This window comes from Vulpes lagopus, chromosome 2 (assembly GCF_018345385.1).
Source record: "Vulpes lagopus strain Blue_001 chromosome 2, ASM1834538v1, whole genome shotgun sequence".
Classification (NCBI taxonomy): Eukaryota; Metazoa; Chordata; class Mammalia; order Carnivora; family Canidae; genus Vulpes; species Vulpes lagopus.
Window position 1 is genome coordinate 403,527 of NC_054825.1, and position 21,857 is coordinate 425,383.

General features: G+C 69.4%; 1 protein-coding gene across 1 annotated transcript in view; it reads right to left on the minus strand.

The window, feature by feature from the left end:
• Positions 1 to 775: 775 nt before the first annotated feature.
• KNDC1 (kinase non-catalytic C-lobe domain containing 1) overlaps positions 776 to 21,857 on the minus strand; it is a 49,311-nt gene continuing 28,229 nt past the window's right edge. Inside the window, exons 11-31 of the mRNA XM_041744615.1 lie at positions 21,368 to 21,445; positions 20,720 to 20,813; positions 20,217 to 20,379; positions 19,497 to 20,143; positions 19,077 to 19,221; positions 18,129 to 18,229; positions 17,011 to 17,387; positions 13,414 to 13,443; positions 10,208 to 10,301; positions 10,039 to 10,136; positions 9,728 to 9,948; positions 6,684 to 6,797; positions 5,924 to 6,071; positions 5,645 to 5,824; positions 4,983 to 5,186; positions 4,468 to 4,550; positions 4,186 to 4,336; positions 3,282 to 3,404; positions 3,154 to 3,213; positions 2,763 to 2,920; positions 776 to 1,521 (exon numbers count right to left, since the gene is read on the minus strand). Coding sequence (XP_041600549.1) covers positions 1,290 to 1,521; positions 2,763 to 2,920; positions 3,154 to 3,213; positions 3,282 to 3,404; positions 4,186 to 4,336; positions 4,468 to 4,550; positions 4,983 to 5,186; positions 5,645 to 5,824; positions 5,924 to 6,071; positions 6,684 to 6,797; positions 9,728 to 9,948; positions 10,039 to 10,136; positions 10,208 to 10,301; positions 13,414 to 13,443; positions 17,011 to 17,387; positions 18,129 to 18,229; positions 19,077 to 19,221; positions 19,497 to 20,143; positions 20,217 to 20,379; positions 20,720 to 20,813; positions 21,368 to 21,445 — 3,501 coding nt within the window. The 3' untranslated portion in view covers positions 776 to 1,289. The remainder of the gene's footprint in view (positions 1,522 to 2,762; positions 2,921 to 3,153; positions 3,214 to 3,281; positions 3,405 to 4,185; positions 4,337 to 4,467; positions 4,551 to 4,982; positions 5,187 to 5,644; positions 5,825 to 5,923; positions 6,072 to 6,683; positions 6,798 to 9,727; positions 9,949 to 10,038; positions 10,137 to 10,207; positions 10,302 to 13,413; positions 13,444 to 17,010; positions 17,388 to 18,128; positions 18,230 to 19,076; positions 19,222 to 19,496; positions 20,144 to 20,216; positions 20,380 to 20,719; positions 20,814 to 21,367; positions 21,446 to 21,857) is intronic.

Consider the following 21,857-nt stretch of genomic DNA (forward strand, 5'->3'; position numbering starts at 1 on the left):
CCGGCCGGAAACGGAGCCCCGGGAGGAGCCTGGCACCATCCGGGCAGCAACCGTCCTCTGTCCTCGGCTCTGACAAAGCTCTAGTGAAGGCAAGCGGCAGGAGCCTGGGCACAGGCGTGTGCAGCGCATGCACGGCTGCGGAAGGCAGGTGGGCACGGGCCCCAGGCCACCGGAGGGGCTGCCCTGGAGCTGCTGTCCGTGTGCTTTGCGAGGAAGCAGAGCCTGGCAGGCCTCCCCGGGAGCTGTCGTAGGTGGTGGGGTTGGCAAGGGTGGAGGGCGCGCGGGGCTGCGGGCACTTGGCCGCCAGCGTGGAGCTGTGAGGTGCTCACCAGCAGCAGGAGGCTGGGCTGGGACCGAGACCCCATCGGGCCTGTTGGGGCAGCGGCTGCAAAACTCGGGCACCCCTGCTTAGGCTGGAACAGGGGTGAGCTGAGCTGCTCCCCTAGGAGGAGGTCTGCAAGGAGGGTCTGGGGAAGCGGGGCATGTGGGGGTGAAGTGTGGGGTGTGAGGGAAGGTCTGGAAGAGTGTGGGCGGAGATCTGGGGGGCCTGAGTGGAAGGGAAGGGGAGATCTGGGGGGAGGCCAGATGGATGGGAGGGGGCGATTGGGGTCTGGGGGGAGGTCTGGAGGATGGGGGGTAGGAGGTGAGGGGTGGGGGTAGAAGGGGGAGAGGGGTGGGGGCGAGGTCTGGAGGGCGGGGGTGAGGGAGGAGGCGGGGGGAGACTTGGGTGGAAGCGGGGGGGGGGGGGGTCTTCTGGGTGGAAGGGAGCGGGAGGCCTGGGCAGGGGAGTCTGGACCCGGTTAGGGGCTTGGGCCACTGGGAAGCCTCAGGCCCGTGGACGGCTCGGAAACCCCTGGAACCTGGGTTGGCATGGGGGTCGGAGGTCATCTTGGTCCTTGGTTGCTGGGCAGACGGAAGCCAGACTCCTGGAAACAGTGCTCTGAGTCGAGGGGGTGGGTGGGGTCTGGGGGATCCCTGGAGCTGGGTGGGAGCGATTCATCTCTAGAAGTGTGGGTGCTCTTGGGGGGGTTCACTTACTCTATTATTGTTTTGATTTGTAAAGATAGTTTTACACGAGCAGGAAGAGCCCAGAGCCCGCCTCCGCGGGAGCCCCTCCCCTCTGGGCCCTGGGCCTCCACCTCCCGGGGCCCCGGGGCAAGCCCCGCCGCCCAGCCTGAGCCCCGTGTGAAGCAGCAGGTGCAGCGCCGCTCGCCTGGCCGGGCCGCGGGCTCCTCTCCCGGCCCCGCCCCCTGCGCTGCAGTTCTCGCCCCGGGGGCCCCCTCCCCCCGCTACTGAAACGTGGCCTTCATTCTGCGCAGCTTGTCCTGGATCTTCCGCGAGTGCTTCTCGCTGCTCATGTGGTGGGGGGAGGCCCTGCTGTCGGCCGCTAACACGGAGACGTCGGCCCCGCTGAAGCGGGCGATCCTTTGCTTGAGGTAGGACTGCAGCTTGGGGTCAGGGGCGAACGTGTAGGGGTTCTCCTGGAACGCGTGCACCTGGCTCACCACCTTGGCGATGTTCCTGCGTCGGGGACAAGACGTGCGCGTCGGTGTGCACGAGCCGGGCCTGTGAACTCCCCGCGTGTCCTGGGAGGCCGCGAACCGGACCGCGTCCAGCGGCAGCTCGGGGCGCCCTCCGCGCTCACGCTCGGGGCTGGAGCCCATGGCAGCCTTGGCCCGCCTGCCCTGCCGTCCGTCCCTCGGTCCGTCGGTCCATCCAGTCACTTCCGGCGCATGAACACTGCAAGTCTGTGTTGCGCCTGGTTGGTGCTCAGGGGTCCAGCAAGGACACCCCCAGGGCCAGCCCCCGAGGCTCCCCAGAGGAGGTCCCCGGGGCAGATGCACGCGGGGTCACCCCAGGGCTGTGCTCAGGGACGTGATGTGGCTCCGGAGCCGCCACCGCGGGAGCATCTACGCCCCGGGAACTGGCCACCGCCTGGTCCCAGGGCTCCCTTCCCCGGAGCGCTGTGACCCCAACGCCCCGGGCGTCGTCCGGGACACGGGGAGCAGGAAGCAGAGGTCGGGACTAACGCCTGGGGAGGCTGCGGGCCTTACGGAGGTTCCCACCCCGGTGGCGGACGAGGGACGGCGGGGCCAGCACGAAGGGTGCACTTTTGGTTGTTAAAACACAAACGTGCGTGGCGCCCGGGGGGCTCAGTCTGACTCCGGTCGCGGTCCCCGGGTCCTGAGATCGAGCCTCGCGAGGGGCTCCGTGCGGGGCGTGGAGCCTGCTTGGGGGTGTCCCTGTGCCTCTGCCCTGCGCCACCGCCCATCTCTCTCTCCCTCTGAAAACTAAAGAACATAAGTCGAAGACAAACATGCGAGCGCATCGGACGTAAAGCAGGGCAAGGGTGTCGTCGTCAGCCCGCCCCGCCGCCTCTGGACGGTGCCTTCCCTCCAGCCGCTGCGTTCTGTGTCGCCGGCGCCCACCGCGCTGTGCTGCGTGTCAGACAACCGTCAAGCTGGCGGCGGGGAGGGGGGCGCCGCGGGGCTCCGGGCCCCTGGGCCGTGGCTGCCAAGGCCTGCCCTGCCCTGACCCGCTCGCCCGCGTGGTGCTGCGGGGGCGGCAAGGGGGCAAGAGCACCCTGACGGGGAGGGGGGTGTCCGGAGGCGGGGCTCCTCCCCGGGTGCCACGGCGGTCCCCGCCAGCAGCCCCTCCCAGGCGGGTGGCCAGGGTGCCAGGCAGTGGCCCCGTGGCCCCATGGTGGGGGGGGAGGCTGAGGACGGGCCGCGGTGCAGCAGCCCCGGGGCGCGGCCCCTCACCTGAGCTTGCTCCACCTGTGGGCGCCGTTGGTCATGGTGAAGCCCCCCGTCTCCAGCTGCTGGATGTGCATGGCCAGGAGGCGCGCCGAGGGCAGCGTGGGCTGGGCGCGGAAGCGGCGGCCTTCCATCAGGCACAGGCTGTCGCTCTTCAGGAAGACCTGCGGGCGGCCGGGCGGCTGGGCAGGGGGAGGGCTGAGGGCTGCGGGCGGGGCCGCGAGGGAGCGCCGGGGAGCCGAGCGCCAGCCCCAGCCGTCGGGGTGCGCAGCCTTCCAGGGGCGGCTCTGCGGGCCCCGCCCTCTGCCCCCGCCCGCCGCCCCCGCCCGCCGGTGAGGCCCCGGGGACGCGGCCCGGGGTGGGCTGCCGGGCTGCTGGGCGGCCGCGGGGACAGTACCTCCACGGCCTTCAGCTCCTCCATGACCTCCGCTATCTTTGCGGGTAGGACCCTCCAGGCCTGGAAGAAATGCACGTGAGGCGTGGCCGGCCAGTGCCGTGCGCCCCCCGCGCCGGGCCACCACTCACGGGGGACTGCCTCACGGCGAGGTGCTCCAGGCCCCCCAGGATCTGCATGGCCGTCGCGAAGTTCCTCTGCTCGTAGCAGGACTTGGCGATGAGCAGAAACTTGGAGAGCAGAGTCACCTGCAGCTGGGGGCGGGCGGGGACGTGGTCAGGGCCACCCGCGCACCAGGCGTGGGGAGCGCAGGCCGCGCGGCGGGGTGGGGGGGTCGCTGCCCGCAGAGCGGCGGTGTCCCCCCGGGAAGGGGCGCGTGACATGTGGCCACCCCAGAGTGCAGCCCTCAGTCCCCGCCTGCCGGTGCCGCCTCACGGGGATGGGCGCCAGGGGCGCGGGGCGAGCAGGACGGGGCACAGCTGGGGGCCACGGTCCCCACCCTGGGAGCCGGCTCAGGCGTGGGCGCCGGAGCCCCTGGGGGTGTCCTCTGACCAAACCCGGTGTGAGTGTGAGTGTGTGAGCAGCTGTGAGCGCGGCAAAGAGGGCGTGTGTCGGGGAGGCTGTGAGAGGGACTACGTGGGTAACGCGGTTCAGGAGCGGCCCCGGGGGTCGGGCACTGCGTGTGAGGGGGCACAAGGAACAGTGTGTGAGGGGGTGTGAGCGAGGAGGCAGGTGTGGGCGGTGTGAGGGCGTGTATTGGCACGTGTTGGCGGGTGCACACACAGGGTACGTGTGCAAGTTCCGCGGAGGAGGCGTTTGCCACGGCGTGCAGGGCCAGTGCGCACTTGCAGGCGACGCGGGGAGCCACCGTGTGGCCGACGTCACCGTCCGCGGAGGCCGTGACGCTACTTGTACCCGTTGCCTGGGGTGGAGCGTGGCTTCCCTGCGCGTGGGGAACGTCCGCGGGTCCCTGGGAGGCAGCCGGCGGCCACGCTCGGCTGCGAAGGCCCCGTGGGACGGAGCCGAGGCACCCACCTTGGAGGTGTGGCTGGTCACGATCTCGGCGGCCACCCAGGTGCTGACGTCGTCCGCGCTCCGCAGGAGCTGTAGCAGGTACTTGTCCTGCACGTAGTTGGGCAGAAACAGGCTGCAGGTTTTGGCTGACAGGGACTCGCAGGAGCTGGCCCTGGGGAGACGCGGGTGCCCGTCACGGCGGGGCTGCGGGGCGCTGCCAGGTCCGCAAGCGCCTCGGGGAGGCCCCAAGCCCTGGTTGCGGCCGCGCGGCCCGGACTCCGAGTGACACCCCGGGACGCTCACTTGGGGATGGCCACACTCTTGTCCATGACGCCCAGGGCCCGTGAGTTCAGGAAGTGGACGGGATGGCACTTCTGGAACAGCTCCTGTCGGACAAGGGCGCGGACGTCGGGCGTCTCCGGGCCTCGAGGCGGGGCCGCATGTCGGGGACCCGCCGCGCAGCCTGGCTGCAGGTGGGATCGCTCTGTCGCCGCCGCGGCTGCCACCTGGGGCCCAGGCGTGGGGTGCGTGGGGCGGGCTCAGGGAGGCGGGGGCCGGGGAGGCGGGGGCCGCGGGCAGTGGGTTGGAGGGCCACAGGCAGGGGTGGGGGTGGTGGGGCCGGGGGTGGCGGGGGGGGGGGGCCTCGGGGAGGCGGGGCCGCGGGCAGGGGGGGGATGGGTAGGGGCCGGGGTGGCGGGGGCCACAGGCAGGGGTGGGGGGGATGGGTGGGGGCCGGGGGCCACGGGCAGTGGGTTGGAGGGCCACGGGCAGGGGTGGTGGGGCCGGGGGCGGGGGGGGGGGCCGCGCGGCACGCTCACCTGCTGCAGGAGCGTCAGCTGGCTGCAGAGCTGCTGGGTGCTGTACTCGGTCAGGAAGCAGGGCCCCTTCTCGCCGGCCCTGGCGTACGGCCCGTACAGGTCCTCGAGGAAGCAGGGCTTGGGCAGCGCCGACGCGATGCTGTACTGGCGCTCCTTGTGCGGCAGCGCCAGCCCGTTGCCCCGCGCCAGCCTCCAGGGGAAGCTCTGCGGGCAGGGGCGCCGTGTGAAGGGGCGCGGGCGGCCCGCTGCGGGGTCGGGGAGGAGCGGCCCGGCTAGAGCCCCCGCGCGAACGCCTCCCGCCCGCGGCCGTGTTGGCCCAAGGACACCTGTCCCGGTCCCCCGGGCGGGTCCCTCGCGGACAGAGCCACTGAAGTCCCCGTATAAGGTGGACAGGCCCCCCCAGGCCCCCGGCCCGGGCCACGTCCCGAGTGGTGCCTTCCACCCAGGCCCCCGGCCCGAGGGCGGGGAACGCTGGTCCTCCGGGCCGGGGCTCCCCCGCCGTCCTGTCCTCAGCGGGGCGAGGCCTCACGGGCTGGCGCCCCGGGCCGGCAGCGTGGGGAACATTGTGGGTGTGTCTGCCCACGGGTCCACGCGGAGTTGGCCGGGCTGGGCTGGGGAGCCACGGCGCCCGCCCGGGAGGCCCACCCGGGAGAGGCCCCCACCTTCCGGGAGACGCCGTCTTCCGAGAGCCTCTTACAGAGCGCGTTGAGAGGCCTGGCGTCGTCCTCGGCTTCCTTGGGGTGCTCCAGGTCCGCGCCCCGTGAGGGGCCCTCGGCCCGCCGCTCCGCGCCCACCTCCAGGAGGCCCAGCAGGTGCTCCGCGGAGCCGTCCAGGGGCAGGATCTGGGCAGGAGCGCAAGGCGGTCACTTGCCACCCCGACGGTGGTGGCTGTCGGGGCCCTGGCGCCGCCCGCGGGGGCCCAGGGGCTGTGCCCGCGTCACCTTGGAGGAGATGAAGTCCTCGAGGCTGCCCAGGAGCCCGCTGTTGCGGGTGAAGTCCACGGCGTAGCAGTCCTCCAGCCAGGCCTGCAGCAGGCAGAAGCTTCGCTTGTAGATCTTGGTGAAGGTTGAGCTGGGGTCCTGGTGGGCCCTGCGGGCAGAGGGGACGACAGCTGAGCCGCGCGGGTCCCCCCAGCCCTGCGAGGCCGTGCGCTGCGGGGGTGGAGGGCCGAGTGGGGTCTGGACGAGGCTGTCTCCGGGGGGGCAGGACGCAGAGGCGGCAGCCGGCCAGCTGGGCCCCGGGCTCCTGGGGCGGCTGTCACCCCCCGCAGCCGGGCTCCGCGCGTGGAGGTGTCTCCTGTGAGTCCCTGCCCCCAGGGTGGGAGGTGACGGCCGTCGGGCCGCGGCTCCAGAGCTCCCAGCCTGGGCACCGTGCGCAGGCCTGCCGAGGGGCGCATGGGGGTCTGGCGGGGACGACGGGCCGGCTCAGACAGCAGGCCACAGCCCGTCCGTCGCGCTTCCCCTCCCGTGACCTCGGCCCTCACTGTGTGTGTGGCTGCGGAAGGCCGAGGGCTTGGCACGCGCTTGCCTCCCACGGGTCCCGTGCCCGCCGCGGCCACCGCCTCCTGGAGCGTCCGTGGCCTTGCCGCCCGGGTCCCTTCCCGTGTACCCTCTGTCCTCCGTCTTTGCTCTTCCTTCCCCGACCAGGCTGTGGCTTGGGTCCCTACCGAGGCCCGGGGTGCGCCGGGGGTCGCGGCCGTACCTGGACAGGGTGCTGTTGATGCGGTCCAGCAGGAAGTGCAGGAAGTCGTGGGGCGTGCAGAAGTACCGGAAGGTGTAGAGGAACTGCTGCACGTAGCCCTCCAGGAAGGCGTCGCTGCGGCGACAGGACGCGCTCAGGGCACGGCGGGGGCCCGGGCCGCTCCCCACCCCGATCCCCAGCCGCTGTCCAGGGCCCGCAGGCCTCTCCTCCTGCTGGAGCCCGCCCGTGCCTCGGGTACATGGGGGAGGCCCGGCTCCCCGCGGCCTCCGATAGCGGTGCTGGGGTAGGCGTGTGGAAGGGAGCCGTGGGAATGTGCGTGAGCGTGCCGCGGGTGGGCTGCGTGTGTGGGCGCGCGTGCATGCTCGCCCTCGCCAGGAGGACGGCGGGAGAGGTGAAGGGGCGTGTGGGGCGCTGGGAACGCGAGGGGCTCCCAACCATTTCCGGGCGCAGGACCCTCTTTACCACCGATTTCTGAGGTGCCCTCCCCACGGGCTTCTGGAACCTGTTCGGAACCCCCGCGCGGCCCGGGACCCAGCCCAGAGCCCGAACTCGCTGCATCAGGGGCGAGGCTGGCAATTTGTGCCCCCACATTCTCGGTTCCTTGGGCAAACCAGCCGGTCAGGGGACGAGCGTTCCCAGCCTCGGGGCGCCCCAGGGAGCCCCAGGTCGGGCGACACCGCGCCGCTCAGTGACTCGGTCCCAGAAACAGGCAAGGCGTGAGGGTCCTGCGAGGCCGCCTCCCCGGCCATCACGCCGGGCCTCCGAGAGCGGACACGGCGCCTGGAGCCAGGTGGGCGCCCGGGCCGGCCTCTGTGGGCTGCGGCTGCCGTGGGCGCCGGGACCAGCCTGCGGGGGAGCCGCGTCCTCCAGCAGCCAAGGCCCCCGCGCCGGGCTGCCGCGCGCTCGTACACGCCCCCACGCACAGCCCACTCACACATGCACCCGTGCAACGCGCACCTGTGCACACCCCCCCACAACGCACCTGTGCATACACACCCGTGCACACACGCCCCCATGCACACATGCACCCGTGTACACCCCCACACTCATGCACACACAACCCATGCACACACAACCCACACATGCACCCATGCACACACCACCCACACATGCACCTATGCACACACATACACTGCACTCACACACGCACCCGTGACATACCCATGCACACCCCCCACTTACGCACCTATGTGCACACACGCGCCTGTGCACACACTCATGCACACACCCCACCCACGCACCCGCGCACACATGCATCTGTGTACACACACCCCACTCATATAAGCAGCTGTGCACACACACCACTCACACCACACACACATGCAGACACACGCACACCATGAGACCCCTCAACACACACACCCCCATGCACACCCCACTCACACACACCCCCACCCATGCACATATATACCCCCCATTCCCCCACAGGCAGATACATGCACACCATGAAAAACCTCTCAACACACACATTCCCCCATGCACACACCACACACACACCTCATTCAGCACACACACATGCATAACTCCCTCATGCACATATACACACATCCCACTCACATCCCACACACTCCTCACCCACAAACATGCACACACACACACACACACCCATGCACATATGCATACATCCCCCTCACACCCACATGCACATATGCGCACCCCCTACTCACACACACACATGAACACAACCCACACAGGTACACACACACTCCTCACACACCACACATATACTCATGCAATATGCACACCCCACTCACACATGCACACTCCCCCGTGCACATATATACACTCCCCATTCACACACCATACACACTCATGCACACATGCACACATCCCACTCACATACACACCCCCCTCACACACCACACATACACACCCTCCACTCACACAGGCACACACACATCTGTCATCGCACAGCCAGCCCTCGGTGTGTGGTACACTCATCACAAAGAAGAGGGAGGCTAAGGTCTGAGTCCAAGGGTCGGCCTAGGGCTCAGGGCCAGTGGAAGGCTCCTAGCGCAGCCAGGTGGAGCCCACCTTGGGAGAACAGGGTACACGGGAAGAGGCTTCTGTCCTGGGAAGCCCCTGCTCTCAGGGACTTCCCTTGTTCCCTGAGTGTCCCCGTATACCCTGCTGACACCTGACCATCAGTTCTAGGGTCACCACAGCCTCCAGCTCAAAGGTCTTGGGAGCTCCCAAGAGTGTTATGGGTCTCCCAAAGCCAAGACTGGGTAAGGCCTCCCACCCCTGTCTGGGAAGGTAAACTGTACCCAACCCTGAGCTGCCGGGCCCGTGCCTGGTGTGGGCCAGGCCACTGGGTCAAGGGAACTTGCCAAGTGGTCCTGCACCTGCATACCAGGTGGACATGAGAGGCCCATCCACACAGGACGTGGCCGTGCCGACGGACTGGTGGGCCCAAGGGTGGAGGGGTGTGAGGGTGTCCTGGGGTTCTGTGACCCTGAGGGTGAGGGGATTGGCCTCCCTGCTGCGCACGGTGAGCATGCACATTTATCAGTTACGGTGTCTGATGAATGGGCATAGTGCTCCTGCCCAGAAACAGTGGCTGCAGGAAGAATTCAATGAGCATGCTGAGACCAGCCTCCCTGGCAGTCCGGGGGGCTAGACAATTACGGGGTGTTCTGACGTGGCAAAGTGCCTAGGATCCAGGCATGTCCCGGAGGCTCCTGTGTCTGCTTAATTCTAGGGGCCCCCTGGGCTGTTACTTCGGCACGGCCACGCTCCCTGGCTCCTCCCTGAAGCACCTGCCCTGGCACACCTGAGGCTGCAGGTGCACGTCCACCCAAGAGCTTGGCAAGGGAGGCAAATTGCAGCTGAGCTGACACAGGCTTAAAGTTCTGATGAAAAAAAATTTAAATTAAAAAAAGTATAAACCCACGTCAGATGAGGGAAGGCAGAGACTTTCCTCACCTTGTTTACCTCCTGGGGGCCTGTTTCTTTTTTTCGGTCTCCCTTTTGCTTTCAAAAGGCATGAAAGGGTCCAGGGAACCCCCAGGCCCGCCTCCCCACTTGGGGCTGGGCAGCCGCACCTGGAGTAGAGGTATGCCATGAGCCCCAGCGGCGTGCCGGCCTGCAGGACGCGGGCCTTCCTCTGCTTGCCGCCGCGGGGGTGCTTGCTGACGTTGTAGAAGATGAGGGACGAGGACTCATCCAGAGGGCTGAAGTCCAGCGTGTCGCAGTGGGCCGCGGAGATGTTCACGATCACCGGCAGCGCGCAGGGCTCCAGGCCCCACCGCTCGGCATACATGACCTGTGTGTGCGGGGAAGCGGGCGCCTCGGTCTGGCTGGCCTCTGCCACCAGGTGCTGAGGGAGGGGGTGGGCAGGGTGCGGCGCACTTGCCTGCAGATACTTCTTGACCAGTCCCAGGAACTGCACTTTGCACTTCATTTCTTCCAGCTGGCCTCTCAGTTTGGACAACATGGTCTTCACCTCGGAACCTGTGGGCGGGCAGAGTGGGCACAAAGTGCCCCCCACTCCCCCGCGGGTGCCCTGCCCAGCGCCCTGCTACCTTTACTGCGCTTCTCCTTCTGAAGGAGCTTCTGGTAGAACTTCAGAGTCTTCCGGTAATTCCTCTTCTCTATCAGGAGCTGCTGCTCCAGCTCCTGGCAGGACAGAGCCGGTGAGTGTTGCAGGTGCCCGCCACCGGCCCGCCCGTCTCCAAGTGCACCTGTCCCAGCGCAGCCTCCAGAAGTGGCCTCCCCCACCTCTGCGACCACGTGGGGACCTCCAGGGACACAGTCACCCAGCTGCAGAAACAGTATCTGTGCGCCACAGGGGACTGGAATCCAATGGGGGGACGAGGAAATGAGAGGGGAAACCGTGGCAGTGGGTGTGGACGCTAACAGGAGGAGCCCTCAGCACCCCTCTCCGGGAACAGCCCCAGCAAGGAACCCTGCAGGTGGACACACTGCTCTACCGCGGAGGGACCGGGAAGGTTTCCTCCTGCCCTGGCAACAGCCCAGCCAATGAGAGACGGCCAGGGCCCAGCCAATGAGAAGCCGTTACTCTTGCAGCCCCGAGTTTACTCCAATGGGGTTTTAGTTTACAGCGGGCGCCCCAACTCCCTCTGTAAAAGAGCCTCCTCTTGGACCCCAGAGCTCCCCTGTGGTTTTGCCTTAATTTGCTGTTCTGTGCGATTCCCAAATAAACCTGTTTTTCTGGTAACATAACTGGCAGTTTTATCCTAAGAGTCCACAGAACTGGGGTGCAGACAGCACGTCGGTAGATCCCACTGAGCCACTGAGGACAGTGAGCTCGGAAGACGGCTGGGGTGGCGAGCACCTGACCTGGACCCAGACCTGGTCCCCCGACCCGGACCCTGCCCGCCGCCCCCAGCAGCAGTGCTGGGCCCCCAGCCCCCGCAGTGGCCCCCCCCAGCCCCCCCATGCTGCCCCATGCACCGGGGGCTGCCCTTCAGGGGGTCTCCAGCGCTGCTTCTGGCAGCAGGGTGGGGTGTGGTGGTGGGGTCTGCTGGCCAGCGCCTCCAGCCTTCCTGTCCCCCAGGCCCCTGTAGGCCCCCCATACCCCGGGCCCCTGCCACAGACTCCTCCCACTCACTCTCGTTACCCCAGGCCCCTCGGCCGCCCTGTGTGGGGACAGCAGCCTGGACGTGGGGTCATTGCTGCCCCCTGGCCATCTAGTGAGTCACGTCCTCAGGGGGTTTCCTGGGGGTCACGGTCTGTGGGGTGCGCAGGAGCGGGGGTCCCAGCTCCTCCTGGAGAACGGGCACCTCCCAGGGGACCCCCCAAGCTGGCCTGGCCGCACAGTGCCCCCTGCTCTGTCCTCCCTACAGGCACGGGTCAGGGTTCTTGTGTCACAGGAAAGCCCCGGACAGGGCTGGCTCAGGCAGCCAGTGGTAGCAAGGACCAGAACCCGCTCCGGACAGGTGCAGCCTGGCTCGGTGTCCCCACCCTGGGGCCCGGGGCTGCGGAGTGGTCAGGGTGGCCTGGCGCCTCTCCCCACCGCCGGCCCGGAGCCTCCACCTAAAGCCGGATACACTGTGGCCTTCCTCTGGGCCCGGGGATCAGCGGCACCCCGAGCGAGCTCCCCCTCACCTGTCCAACTGCCGCGAGGGACTTCGCTTTGTTGGTAACACCTACTTCTGTGTGGTTTGTAAGATTAAAAATGCAGGTGGTGGTGTATTTAAATGTTTGAATATCTGGTGGTTTTACCCGAAAGGTCGTTCCTCGTGCGGCTGTTTGAACAGCGGGGAGCAGGTGCTACCGGGGTGCTGCAGGGCCGGGGCCGTGCCTGCTCTTGGGGGACGCGGTGCAGACCGACCACCTCCTCCCTCTGCCACGTGAAATCAGGTCCCAGGCCTCGGGCTCGTTCTCCAGCCGCGGGACGAGGAGGTCATGGTGTCCCGAGTGGGCTGGAGGCCCCAGCGGCTAGCTGCCAGGGTCGGCGCGGGACCGACCCCCGGGGTACGTGGGCAGAACCGGGTGCGCAGGACCTGCGCGCCTGCAGCGGGGAGCCACTGGCCGCATGTGGCGTCTCTCGTACAGAAAGGACACAAAAATGTCAGTTCCTGGGTCCGTGGGCCGCACCTCGAGAGCTCAGCCGCACGGGGCCGGTGGATGGCACGGATCCGGCCTGTGAGGTCACCGCGGACAGGCTGCCAGGTGGCATGAGGCCTGACACAGCGGTCCCCGCAGCGGCCCCACAGCACTGTGCTCACAGGGACTGGCCCCCCGCCCCCTGGGGTCTGGCTTGACCCCCCGGGGTCTCTGCGGTTCTGTCCACACACACTTCTCTGCCATCCGGCTTCCTGAAGACGCGGGGACCCCAGCTGACGACCCCTAAAACCCAAAGCGGGGGACGGCCTGGAGCCCTGGGTGGGGAGCCCTCCTTTTGTGCAGCTCAGGACCGCCATGGGGAGAGCGCCCTTGGGGGACAGCCTGCACACGGCCCCCTCCAGCCCCGTCGCCCCCTCGCACCTGTCCAGGTGCGGGCCTGGACCGATGGCACGCACCCGCTTCCTGCCCGAGTGGGGCTCACACACACTCGTCCCCGCATCTTGGAAACTTCGGTTTATGAAGTTAGGTATGAAGTTTGTTGGCCACGCTTCTCACCCCACCGAACTACAGACTGGTTTTTCGGAAAAGACCTTTTTGACTGATTTTAAAACTAAGTTTACATGAACTAAAATTCACAGAAGATGTTGGGGGCCACACAGTGGCCGCAGGCCAGACACGGACTGGCCAGGCCTAGGTACACTCGGGGGCACGGGCGGGCAGGCTTCCGGGCCTAAGCCAGCCAAGGGTTCTCTGGGGTCATAGGAGCGAGTGTGGATTCGAGGCCCAGAGCACACGTGGCTCCTGGTGCAGGACCTGAGGGTGGTCGGGACCAGGACAAGCCGTTGGAAGGAAGCCGGAAAGTGGGAACGCGTAGACAAGGAGAGGAAAGGCTGAACGGGAATCAGCACTGAACGCCGACGACAAAGCCTGACAGCCTGGGGCCGCAGGGGCCGCGGGCACCCAGCCCACACTCATGCAGGGGCCTCAGGCCCGGCCACTCGCGCTCCTGTCGATGCCCTCAGCCGTGCTGCCCACACCACGCCCGGGCCTGCCCCACACTCGCCCTGTGTGGGCAGCGAGTGTGGACGCGTGTCCAGTCCATCCCTTCCGAGGCAGACGCAGGGGTTTGTGAGAGGAACGCGCAACGACGGCCGCCCCGTCCAGCCCGCCCACGACGCGTGGGGCGCGGGAAGCTCACCTGTCTGCATTCCGGTTCCAGGAGAGACGTCTTCCCAGGTGAGCGGGAATGAAAAGGAAAACAAGGTCACCCGGGTCACTCTGCAGCGCCCCTTGCACGGCCTGTCTCCCCCAGACTGTGCCTGTGGGGCTGAGCCCGGGTTTCAGAGTCCGAGGCCCAGGGAAGCTTGTCCACCTTGGGGTCGTGGCCGCCGGCACCTCCTGTCCCACTCTGGTCTGCAAGGCCCTTTCAAGACCCGTGGGAGCATGGTGACGGGGCCCGGGGTCCCCGGTGGGTGTGTGTCCTTGCGGGGAGCCAGGGATGGGCGACAGGGTCCACCAGCTGATGGGCACTCACGCGCACCAGAGCCACCCTCTGCGGTCCCCACACGGTGTGAGGTTGGCGGGTATGACCTGTGATGTCAGAGGACGATGAGGACGACCTGGGGCGCTGGAGGCCACACCTGGACTCTGGGCGTCCCCCTTCCCCACAACTGCGAGGATGAAGCTGTTGGGCCTCCGAGAGGCCACGTTCTCTGTGACTCGGGGCGTGACCCCCGGTGCCACCATCATCCCCGTTCCTGGGTCAGCAGGGCCCGTGTCCTGGTCCAGCTGAGGTCAGGGTGACAGGCCTGTGTGAACACCCAGGCTCGGACTAAGGGATGGCAGAGGGACCTCCTGGGGATGCCGCCCAGCGTCTTCTGCGCTCACTTTGACTCAACTGTGATGACCTGTGCTTCACGTCCCCAGGGCCGCTGGTCGTCTGCCCCATTTTGTTCTCAACTATTTTATTTAAAGATTGATTTATTTACAGGATCCCTGGGTTGTTCAGTGGTTTGGTACCTGCCTTTGGCCCAGGGTGTGATCCTGGAGACCTGGGATTGAGTCCCACATCGAGCTCCCTGCATGGAGCCTGCTTCTCCCTCTGCCTGTGTCTCTGCCTCTCTTTCTCTCTCTCTGTATCTCTCGTGAATAAATAAAATCTTTTAAAAAATTGATTTATTTGAGAGGAAGAGCGAGCACATGGCACAGTGGGGAGGGGCCGAAGCTGGGACCTTGAGGTCACGACCTGAGCTGAAACCAAGGGTTGGACACCTGACGGACGGGGCCACCCAGGCACCTCGTTCTCAGCTGGCTTTTACATTTCATTTTCAAAAGATTTTTGTGACAACCTATAGAATGTACAATTTACCATTTTTCATCATGCTGTTCAGCAGCATCACCCAGCTGGGTCACCTGGGCCACGGCGGTGCGGCCCCGATCCCCACCCCAGCCCCGTCCCCAGGCCTCTCCCACCCTCACCCCCACCCCCACCCCAGGCTGAGGCTCTGTCCCCGCCCCCGTGCTCCGGTGCCCCCGTCTCTGGGAAGGCGACCTCGCGGGGACCTCGTGCAGGTGGCATCATGCAGTGCACGTCCTTCTGCGTCCGGCTTCTCTCCCTCGGCCTTGTGCCCTCGGGGCGCATCCACACCTCCTCTCGTGGCTGAGAGATGCTCCGTGTGGCCGGAGCCGCCTGGCTCCTCCATCTGTCTGTCCGTCTGTGCAGGACACGCGGGGCCCCGGCCCCTCTGGGTGCCTGGGTCCGTGTGGTGCAGCCCTGCCTGGTCCTGGGGGGCCACGGGGGCGTGCTGAGTCGCGTGGTAAATCCAGGCGTAGGCTTGGAGGAGGCTCCCGGGAGGTGGTGCCACCTCCTTTCTCCGCATGCCGCCCGCGCATTCCCCGCCCCAGGGGGCTCCAGGAGGCTGGAGGAGGCTGGAGGGGGCTGGAGGGGGCCGGCAGTCCCTCTCACCGCAGGCGCCGCCCAGGTGGTCCTGGGCTTTCCCGCGGGGACCGGGGTGGGCGCCTCCTTGCGCTCGGGGCTGTCCGGCCCCTGCACGGCCGAGGTCCCCGCGCCCTGGGGTCGACCCTCTGCGGCCTGGGGCCTGCGTGGGCTCCGCCGCTGATGCACAGGCTGCCTCCTGGCCGCGCACCTTCTCCGCTGGTACCTCCGGTGCCTCGCTCCAGGCGCCACATCCGAGAAGCCGTGTCCGCGTCCCGTGTCGCGGAGCTTCCACGCGTGATTTCTTCCAGGGCTGCGGCTGCAGCGCTCAGGTCGGGGACGTTCTCGCTCCTCCTCGGAGCGGCCTGCGGAGCCCGGACACCCGGGGGTGCAGGGCCGGGTCGGCTCCTCCGGGAGCTGCAGGCCGGGCGCTGGGCCCGCGGCGCCGACGACCCCCGCCGGCACCTTCCGGACTCAAGGCCGCGTCCCCAGGCCGCGGCGGTCCGGGAGGTCCCTGGGCGTCTCCGCAAGCTCGGGTCGGCTCCTTCCACCCCCCGGACAGCACCGTGGGCGCCGCGCGGCCCTGGGCGTGGGCGTGGGCGTGGGTGTCCCAACGCTGAGCGGGATGCGCTGGTCTCCAAGGCCCTCCCGCCCCGGCCCCGCCCCGGCCCCGCCCCGGCCCCGGCTCCAACTCCGCCCCCAGCTCCGCCCCGACTCCGCCCCGTTCAGGCCCCGCCTCGGCCCGGCCCCAGCCCCGCCAGGCCCCGCCCCCGCTCCGGCCCCGCCTCCAGCCCCGACCACGCCCCCGCCCCGCCCCTGCCACGCCACGCCCCCACTCTGGCCCGGACCCGCCCCGACTCCGCCCCTACGCTGTCCCGCCCCGGCCCCGCCCTCCCGCCCTGACTCCGCCCCGGCCCCGCCCCCGACCCAGCGGCCCCGCCCCCTCCCGCCCTGACTCCGCCCCCGTTCAGGCCCCGCCCCACCCCGCCGGCCCCGCCCACCCCGCCCTGACTCCGCCCCTGTTCAGGCCCCGCCCCAAGCCCCGCCCCCGGCCCCGGTGCCCCCTCTGCGCCCCGCGGCGACCCAGGGAGGCCCAGCGTGGGGAGGACCGTCCCGCCCCCGGCGCACCCGCGCTGCGGCCCCATCTCACCCGCGGCGCCAGCCCCGTCCGCTTCGCAGCCTCAGTTTCCCTACGGGCCCACTCGGGGCTCCCCCCGGGCTTCGGGGTCGCCCTCCGCGCCAGGCCCCGGGGTGTCGTGGCCGCACGGCGCGTGGGGGGCGCAGGAGGCCGGGAGGAAGGGGCGGCGGCGGGAGGTGACCCGGGAGGCCGCCTCGACCCGGGGGACTGGGCGGAGCGCGGCAGGAACCCGAGCGTCTGGGGCCCTGCCCGTGGCTGTCCCGGGGGCCAGACCTGCGCCCCGAGGCCTGAGCGGGCCCTGCTGGGGGGCGCGGGGGCTACAGCCCCCTCCAAGCTGCTGGCTCCGTGGGCGCCGAGCCAGGGGTCTGGGTGTCCTCCCAGGGGCGGCCTGCCCGCTCTCAAGGGTGAGGCCCACCTGGCCCTGCTGACCCGGAGAAGCTTAGGCTGCCCAGCGGGGCGCAGGGGGACGCTGCCCACCTCAGTCGCCCAGGCCGAGGGACCCCTTGTGCCACCTGGACAGACCCCACGGGCCTGGCACCTCTGCTGTTCTTGCACCTCGCGCTGCCCCCCGTTTGGGGAGGTGGCCTGGAGGAGGGGCTCAGCCCGCCTGCCCCCGCGGGGGACACGGCCGCACCCAGGCCAGCCGGGGCTCACCGCTGCGGGACCTGCGGCTACCACGCCCCTCCCCGCACTGCCAGCAGCGGGCCGCAGGGGACACTCACCGGGCCCTGGGCATCCGCGTCACCAGCCCCGCCAGCCTTCTGCCTCGCCAGCTCCCTCACGTAGCTGTAGACGTCGGCGCCGAAGCAGTCGGCCTCGTAGAAGGCGCTGCACCAGCCGGGGCTGCAGCTCTGGAGCTCGGCCAGCCCGGCGTCCTTGGGCCTGGCCAGCCGGGTCACCGCCTCGGGGCCCGGGCCCCCGCCCGGCTGCCCGTGCTCTCCCGCCTCCTGCTGCTGCTCCCGCTCGGCTTTGACCGACTTCTGAGGCCGGAATCCCACCTCGAAGTTACCCCGTGACAGCTCGTCCGCGTCGACGTCGGACAGCGACGGGGGCGGGCAGGGGGCTCGGCTCATGCGCCCTGCGGTCAGTTTGTCCTTCCCTGCACAGGACGGGAGGACCCCGCTGGGAACTCGGGTGCGTGGGGCCGAGCGCATCCCGATCGTCAGGGGAGGCTGCTCGTGCTGAGCCGCGGACGCGAGGCCCTGCCTGCTGCTCGGGGGCCCACGGGGTCCTGAGGGTTCAGGGCACAGTCCTGCTTCCCAGGAGGCCCCCGATCCCCTCCCCAACGCAGGCTGCCCTGAGGCGGCATCCCGAGAGGAGCCCCCAGGGCCGGTGCAGGGTGAGCACCGGGAGGCGGGCCCGGGGGGCCGAGATGCTCGCTGGGCACCAGCACCCTGCTCTGCACCTGCCGTGGCTGCGCGGGGCGAGAGGGCGGGAGGAGGGCGCCTGCCTCGCCACCGCTGCAGTGGCCGTCACACGGGTGCTCGTGGTCACGCGGCCTGGCGCCCAAAGCCGCGACCGCCCAGGACTGATTCCATGAGCTTGCGAAGGTTTCAGTGACCTCGGAGTCCTGCGCTAGGACGACCAGCCCCAGAGCCTTGGAATGGCACAAGTTTGCAGGAAAAGTGCCAAGACGTCCCGGTCACCACGCTGCCGCCGATGATCCCAGGACGCCAAGGTGCCCGCCCAGCCTCGCCCTGCACCTGCTGACGTGGGGACCCCTCCCAGCACGGAGCCCCCGGGGGACGAGCCTGCGCTGGGGCCTCCGTGGGGGCAGGGAAGCCTCTGCCATAGTGACCCAGTCACAGGCAGGGGGCGGCGTGGACAGCTCCTGTCTTACCCGCTCCGCGCAGCGACGGCCTTTTGCTGGACAGCGAGCAGCCATGTGGCCCGCCGGCCTCGCTGGCCTCAGCCTGTGACCCGGCCTCCTCCTCGGGAGCTCTGGCATCAGAAGGGAGGACACTGCAGGCGCCCCCGGCGCCCCCCACCGCACCGCTTCCCTGCACTGCCTTCTGGGGGGAGACTTGGCGCTGGGCTGGGGGCCGCCAAGGGCACCTGAGTGCAGGCCCCAGGCCGTCCCGACACTCTCCTTCCAGAGTTCAGGGGCCCAGTGCTGGCACGGGGCTTCCTGGGCACCCGTTTCTGGAGGTCCCCGGAGGGCCCTGCTCACGCTGTGGGAACTGTGGCGTTTGCTGCCTCGCGGGGTGCAGGGGTGTCCGGGGGGGGGAGCGTGGGACGGGGTGGGGCGCTCCTGCCAGTGCTCCGTCGACGTGTGTGCACAGGCGCCCTCACAGCTCCCACGGCACATGCGAAGTGACCATGGGCCCCACCCGCCCGCGGTGGTCGCTGTGGCATCGGGTCACCCCCCTCGGTCCCCACAGCCCCCTGGGAGGCACTGTGACTGTCACCCCACCTTCTGCCGTTAGGAGGGGAGCTGTCCCTCGTGCTGACCTGGACAGCGAGGGGGCAGATGCAGTTCCCTGGGGTCACCCTCCTCTGGGGCTCCTGTCACGTGGCCTCTTCAAGCCGGTAGCTGAGCGGGGAGGTGTGCTGCCCACACCCCGGGGGCCCCCTGCCCTGTCCTCCCGGGGGTTCGGGTGGCTTCAGGCCCAGCCAGAGGGCCCCGGGGCCGGGGCGGCCAGTGCCGGGAGGGGAGGGGGACGAGCTGGACGTCAGGCGATAGGAGGGTGTGCGGGACACGGCGGGGCTGGGAGGGGGCGGACCCGGGGCCGTCCCGCCCGGCAGGGACCCCAGGGTGCGGAAGGCCTGGGGCCTGAGCAGGACTCACCTGTGGGAGGGGGACGTCCTCCCGTTCACCACCCTGAAGAGGCTCTGCAGCAGCTTCTCCCCCCAGTAGAGGTCGCAGAACTTCTCGGAGATGGCCCCGCAGAACGTGGCGTACGTGAGGTCTTTCAAGGCGTAAATGTATTCCCCTGGGTTTGCGGGGCGGTAGCGGCCAGTTACGCGGTGGGCGAGCCCCCTCGGGTCCCCTGCTCCCCACGGCTGACGGGCGGGCGGGGGAGGGGGGACCGGGTTCTGAGACCCTCGTCCTGCCCTCCCCGGGGGCTCAGCTCTGCCCCGAGCTCCTGGTGCAGATGGACGAGCGGGGCCCCTGCTGGTGCCGAGCCTCCCCCGGTGCACTGTGTCCCCTCGTGGCCTCTCCCGGGCCCTGGGGTTCTCTGGGGGACCCCGTGCCCCCCCACAATACCCATGATCAGAGCCTCCAGCCCGTTGTCCAGGTAGCCGTCGAAAGCAAACTCCTCCTGGATGAGGCGCATGGCCTCCTGCAGCGACGGGCAGGCTGTCCTCCTCGGGAGGGGCGAGGCGTCCACGCTGGCCGGGCAGGGCTTGCGGTCTGCTGGCGGGGGCCGCTCGGGGCCACCGTCCGGGGCCTGTGCATCCTGCTCTGGGACACGAGTGCGTGTGGGGCTGTCTGGACTGGCCTCGGCCGCGGAGGGGTCCCGGGGGGCTGGCGCGGGACCCGCAGGCTCCTGGCCTAGGCCCTCGGTGGCCTTGCTCCTGGGTGGCTGGGCCGGGCGGCGGGCGTCGAGGCCGGCTGCATCCGACCCTGGGGCTCCGGGTGCGACTCGGTCCGGCCCCTGCTCCGCGGTGGGAGGCGCCTGTGGCTTCAGGAGTGGGACAGCCGTGGCGGGCTCGGGCCTGGCCGGGGAGGCCCCCTCCAGGGCAGGGGGTGCAGGACAGGGGCTCCCCTGGGCCGTGTCCATCGCGGGGTCCCTGAGAGGTTCTGGGGCTGCTCCCTGGGGTCCGGGCCCCGGTGCTGGCTGCTCAGGTGTCGTCCGGCTGGGGGCGGCTCCGTGGGCCTCAGGGGCCTGCTTCCCGTCGCCCGCCCCATCCCTGAGAGCACAGAGAGCAGTCGTCACTGAGGGGGGCTTGGGGACCCCGCGGGGTCCGGGGTGGAGGTGCTCACCTGGCGCCACCTGCGTCGGATCCCAGCACGATGGGCCTGAAGCGCGAGGCTGTGGAGGTGAGGGCAGCCGGCAGCAGCGCGGCCCCTTCGCGGCAGGGGGGTGTAGCGGGCACGGGCCCCTGCGTGGCCTCCGGCCTGGTGGGGCCACTGACCCCAAAGGAGCCTGGGGACGAGCTGCGGGTGAGCGCTGGCGCCGACGCCCTGGTGGAGCCCCCGCCTCTGCCCACCACGGGCCCCGCGCGTCTCCGAGGGGACTTCCAGAGGCCTGAGCGGAGGCGGGGCGGCAGCCGAGGGGGGCTGGGGGACGCGGCGGTCGGCGGGATGTGCACGTGGCCGTGGGGCGAGAGCGGAGCAGGCTCACTGGCCTGCTGTGGTGGCTGGCGACGCGGGGGCTGGTGGCGGTGGGGCGAGGGCTGGAGTGGACGGCAAGGCCGCCGGACGCCCCGGGGCACCCCCAGGGCCGAGGGGGCAGCGGAGCGCGAGGGGCTGGGCCCGGGGCCCACCTGAGCCGGGCCCTGGGGCGGGCTCCGCGCTGGGCTGCAGCTCGACCAGGGAGACCGCGTTCTGGAGGCCGATGGTCTCTTCCTCCTGGGGAACCTGGGAGGGGACAGGGCCGGCCCGGTCAGGGCGGCAGCAGGGCCTGAGGCGCAGGGTGGACGCTGCGGCCCGCACCGGCTCACACGGCGGGCTGGCTCGTCCTTCCCGTGGGTGCCCTCGGAGGCCGGCTGCATCGCCTTCCCAAGTCAGCAAGGTTTTGTGGCTTTCCCCCATTGAGGCCCCGGGTGACTTGGGGCACAGACTCCCAAGCCGAGCAGGGGGGCATGTGTGCGAGTCCAGCGTCCGAGGGCCCCGCCTGGGGCAGCGTGCCCGGGAGGCTGGCAGGTGCATTTATGAACCCCACCAGCACCCTAAGGGTCGCCCGGCAGGATGTGTCCGCGTCCCCGTGGCGGCCGAAGGGCACCCACCCACGCGGGCCAGCAGCAGAGGACGGGGCGCGGGCTGTGGGTGGCCCCTCTGAGGCTAAGAAGTGACCACCTCTTCCCTAAACTCGCTCTGTATTTGCAGAAAACAGCATAAAATGAAGATCCTCCTGCCCCCCGGGCCCCCAGGGCAGAGAAAGGGGGTTCGCCACCTGCAAGGCCCCATCTCACCTGACAGGTCAGCGCCCTCAGGTGGGCCAGGATCTTTCTGCTGTCCATGCCTCGCTGCAGGAGGTAGGTGCTGCATACCTGCGGGGGACAGGCCTCGTGTGCAGGCGCTCTGCGATGCCACAGCTGGGCACGGGCCCCCAGGGCCCCCCGGGACCCTAGGTCACCCCCTGTGACCCCTGTCACCTGCACATGGAGGGGCACCAGCCCGCCATGTGGGAGCGTATACGGTAACGGGGGTGACCTGTCCCCTGCCCTTGAGCATCTGTGTCCCATGCATCTGTGTCCTACCCCCCAGCCTCAGGAGCACCATCGCCAGGAAGGACGGGGCCCCGGCTCCCAGCATCTGTGGGGCGGTGGGCACAGCACCCCCCGAGCCCCTCATTCTCAGAAGCCTCCCAGCAGGCTCCGTGCCGATCTGCAGTGGAGGGAAGGTCCTTCCCTGGGGTCTGTCCACCCGTCTGTCCACCTGTCCGCAGCCACTGAGCAAAGT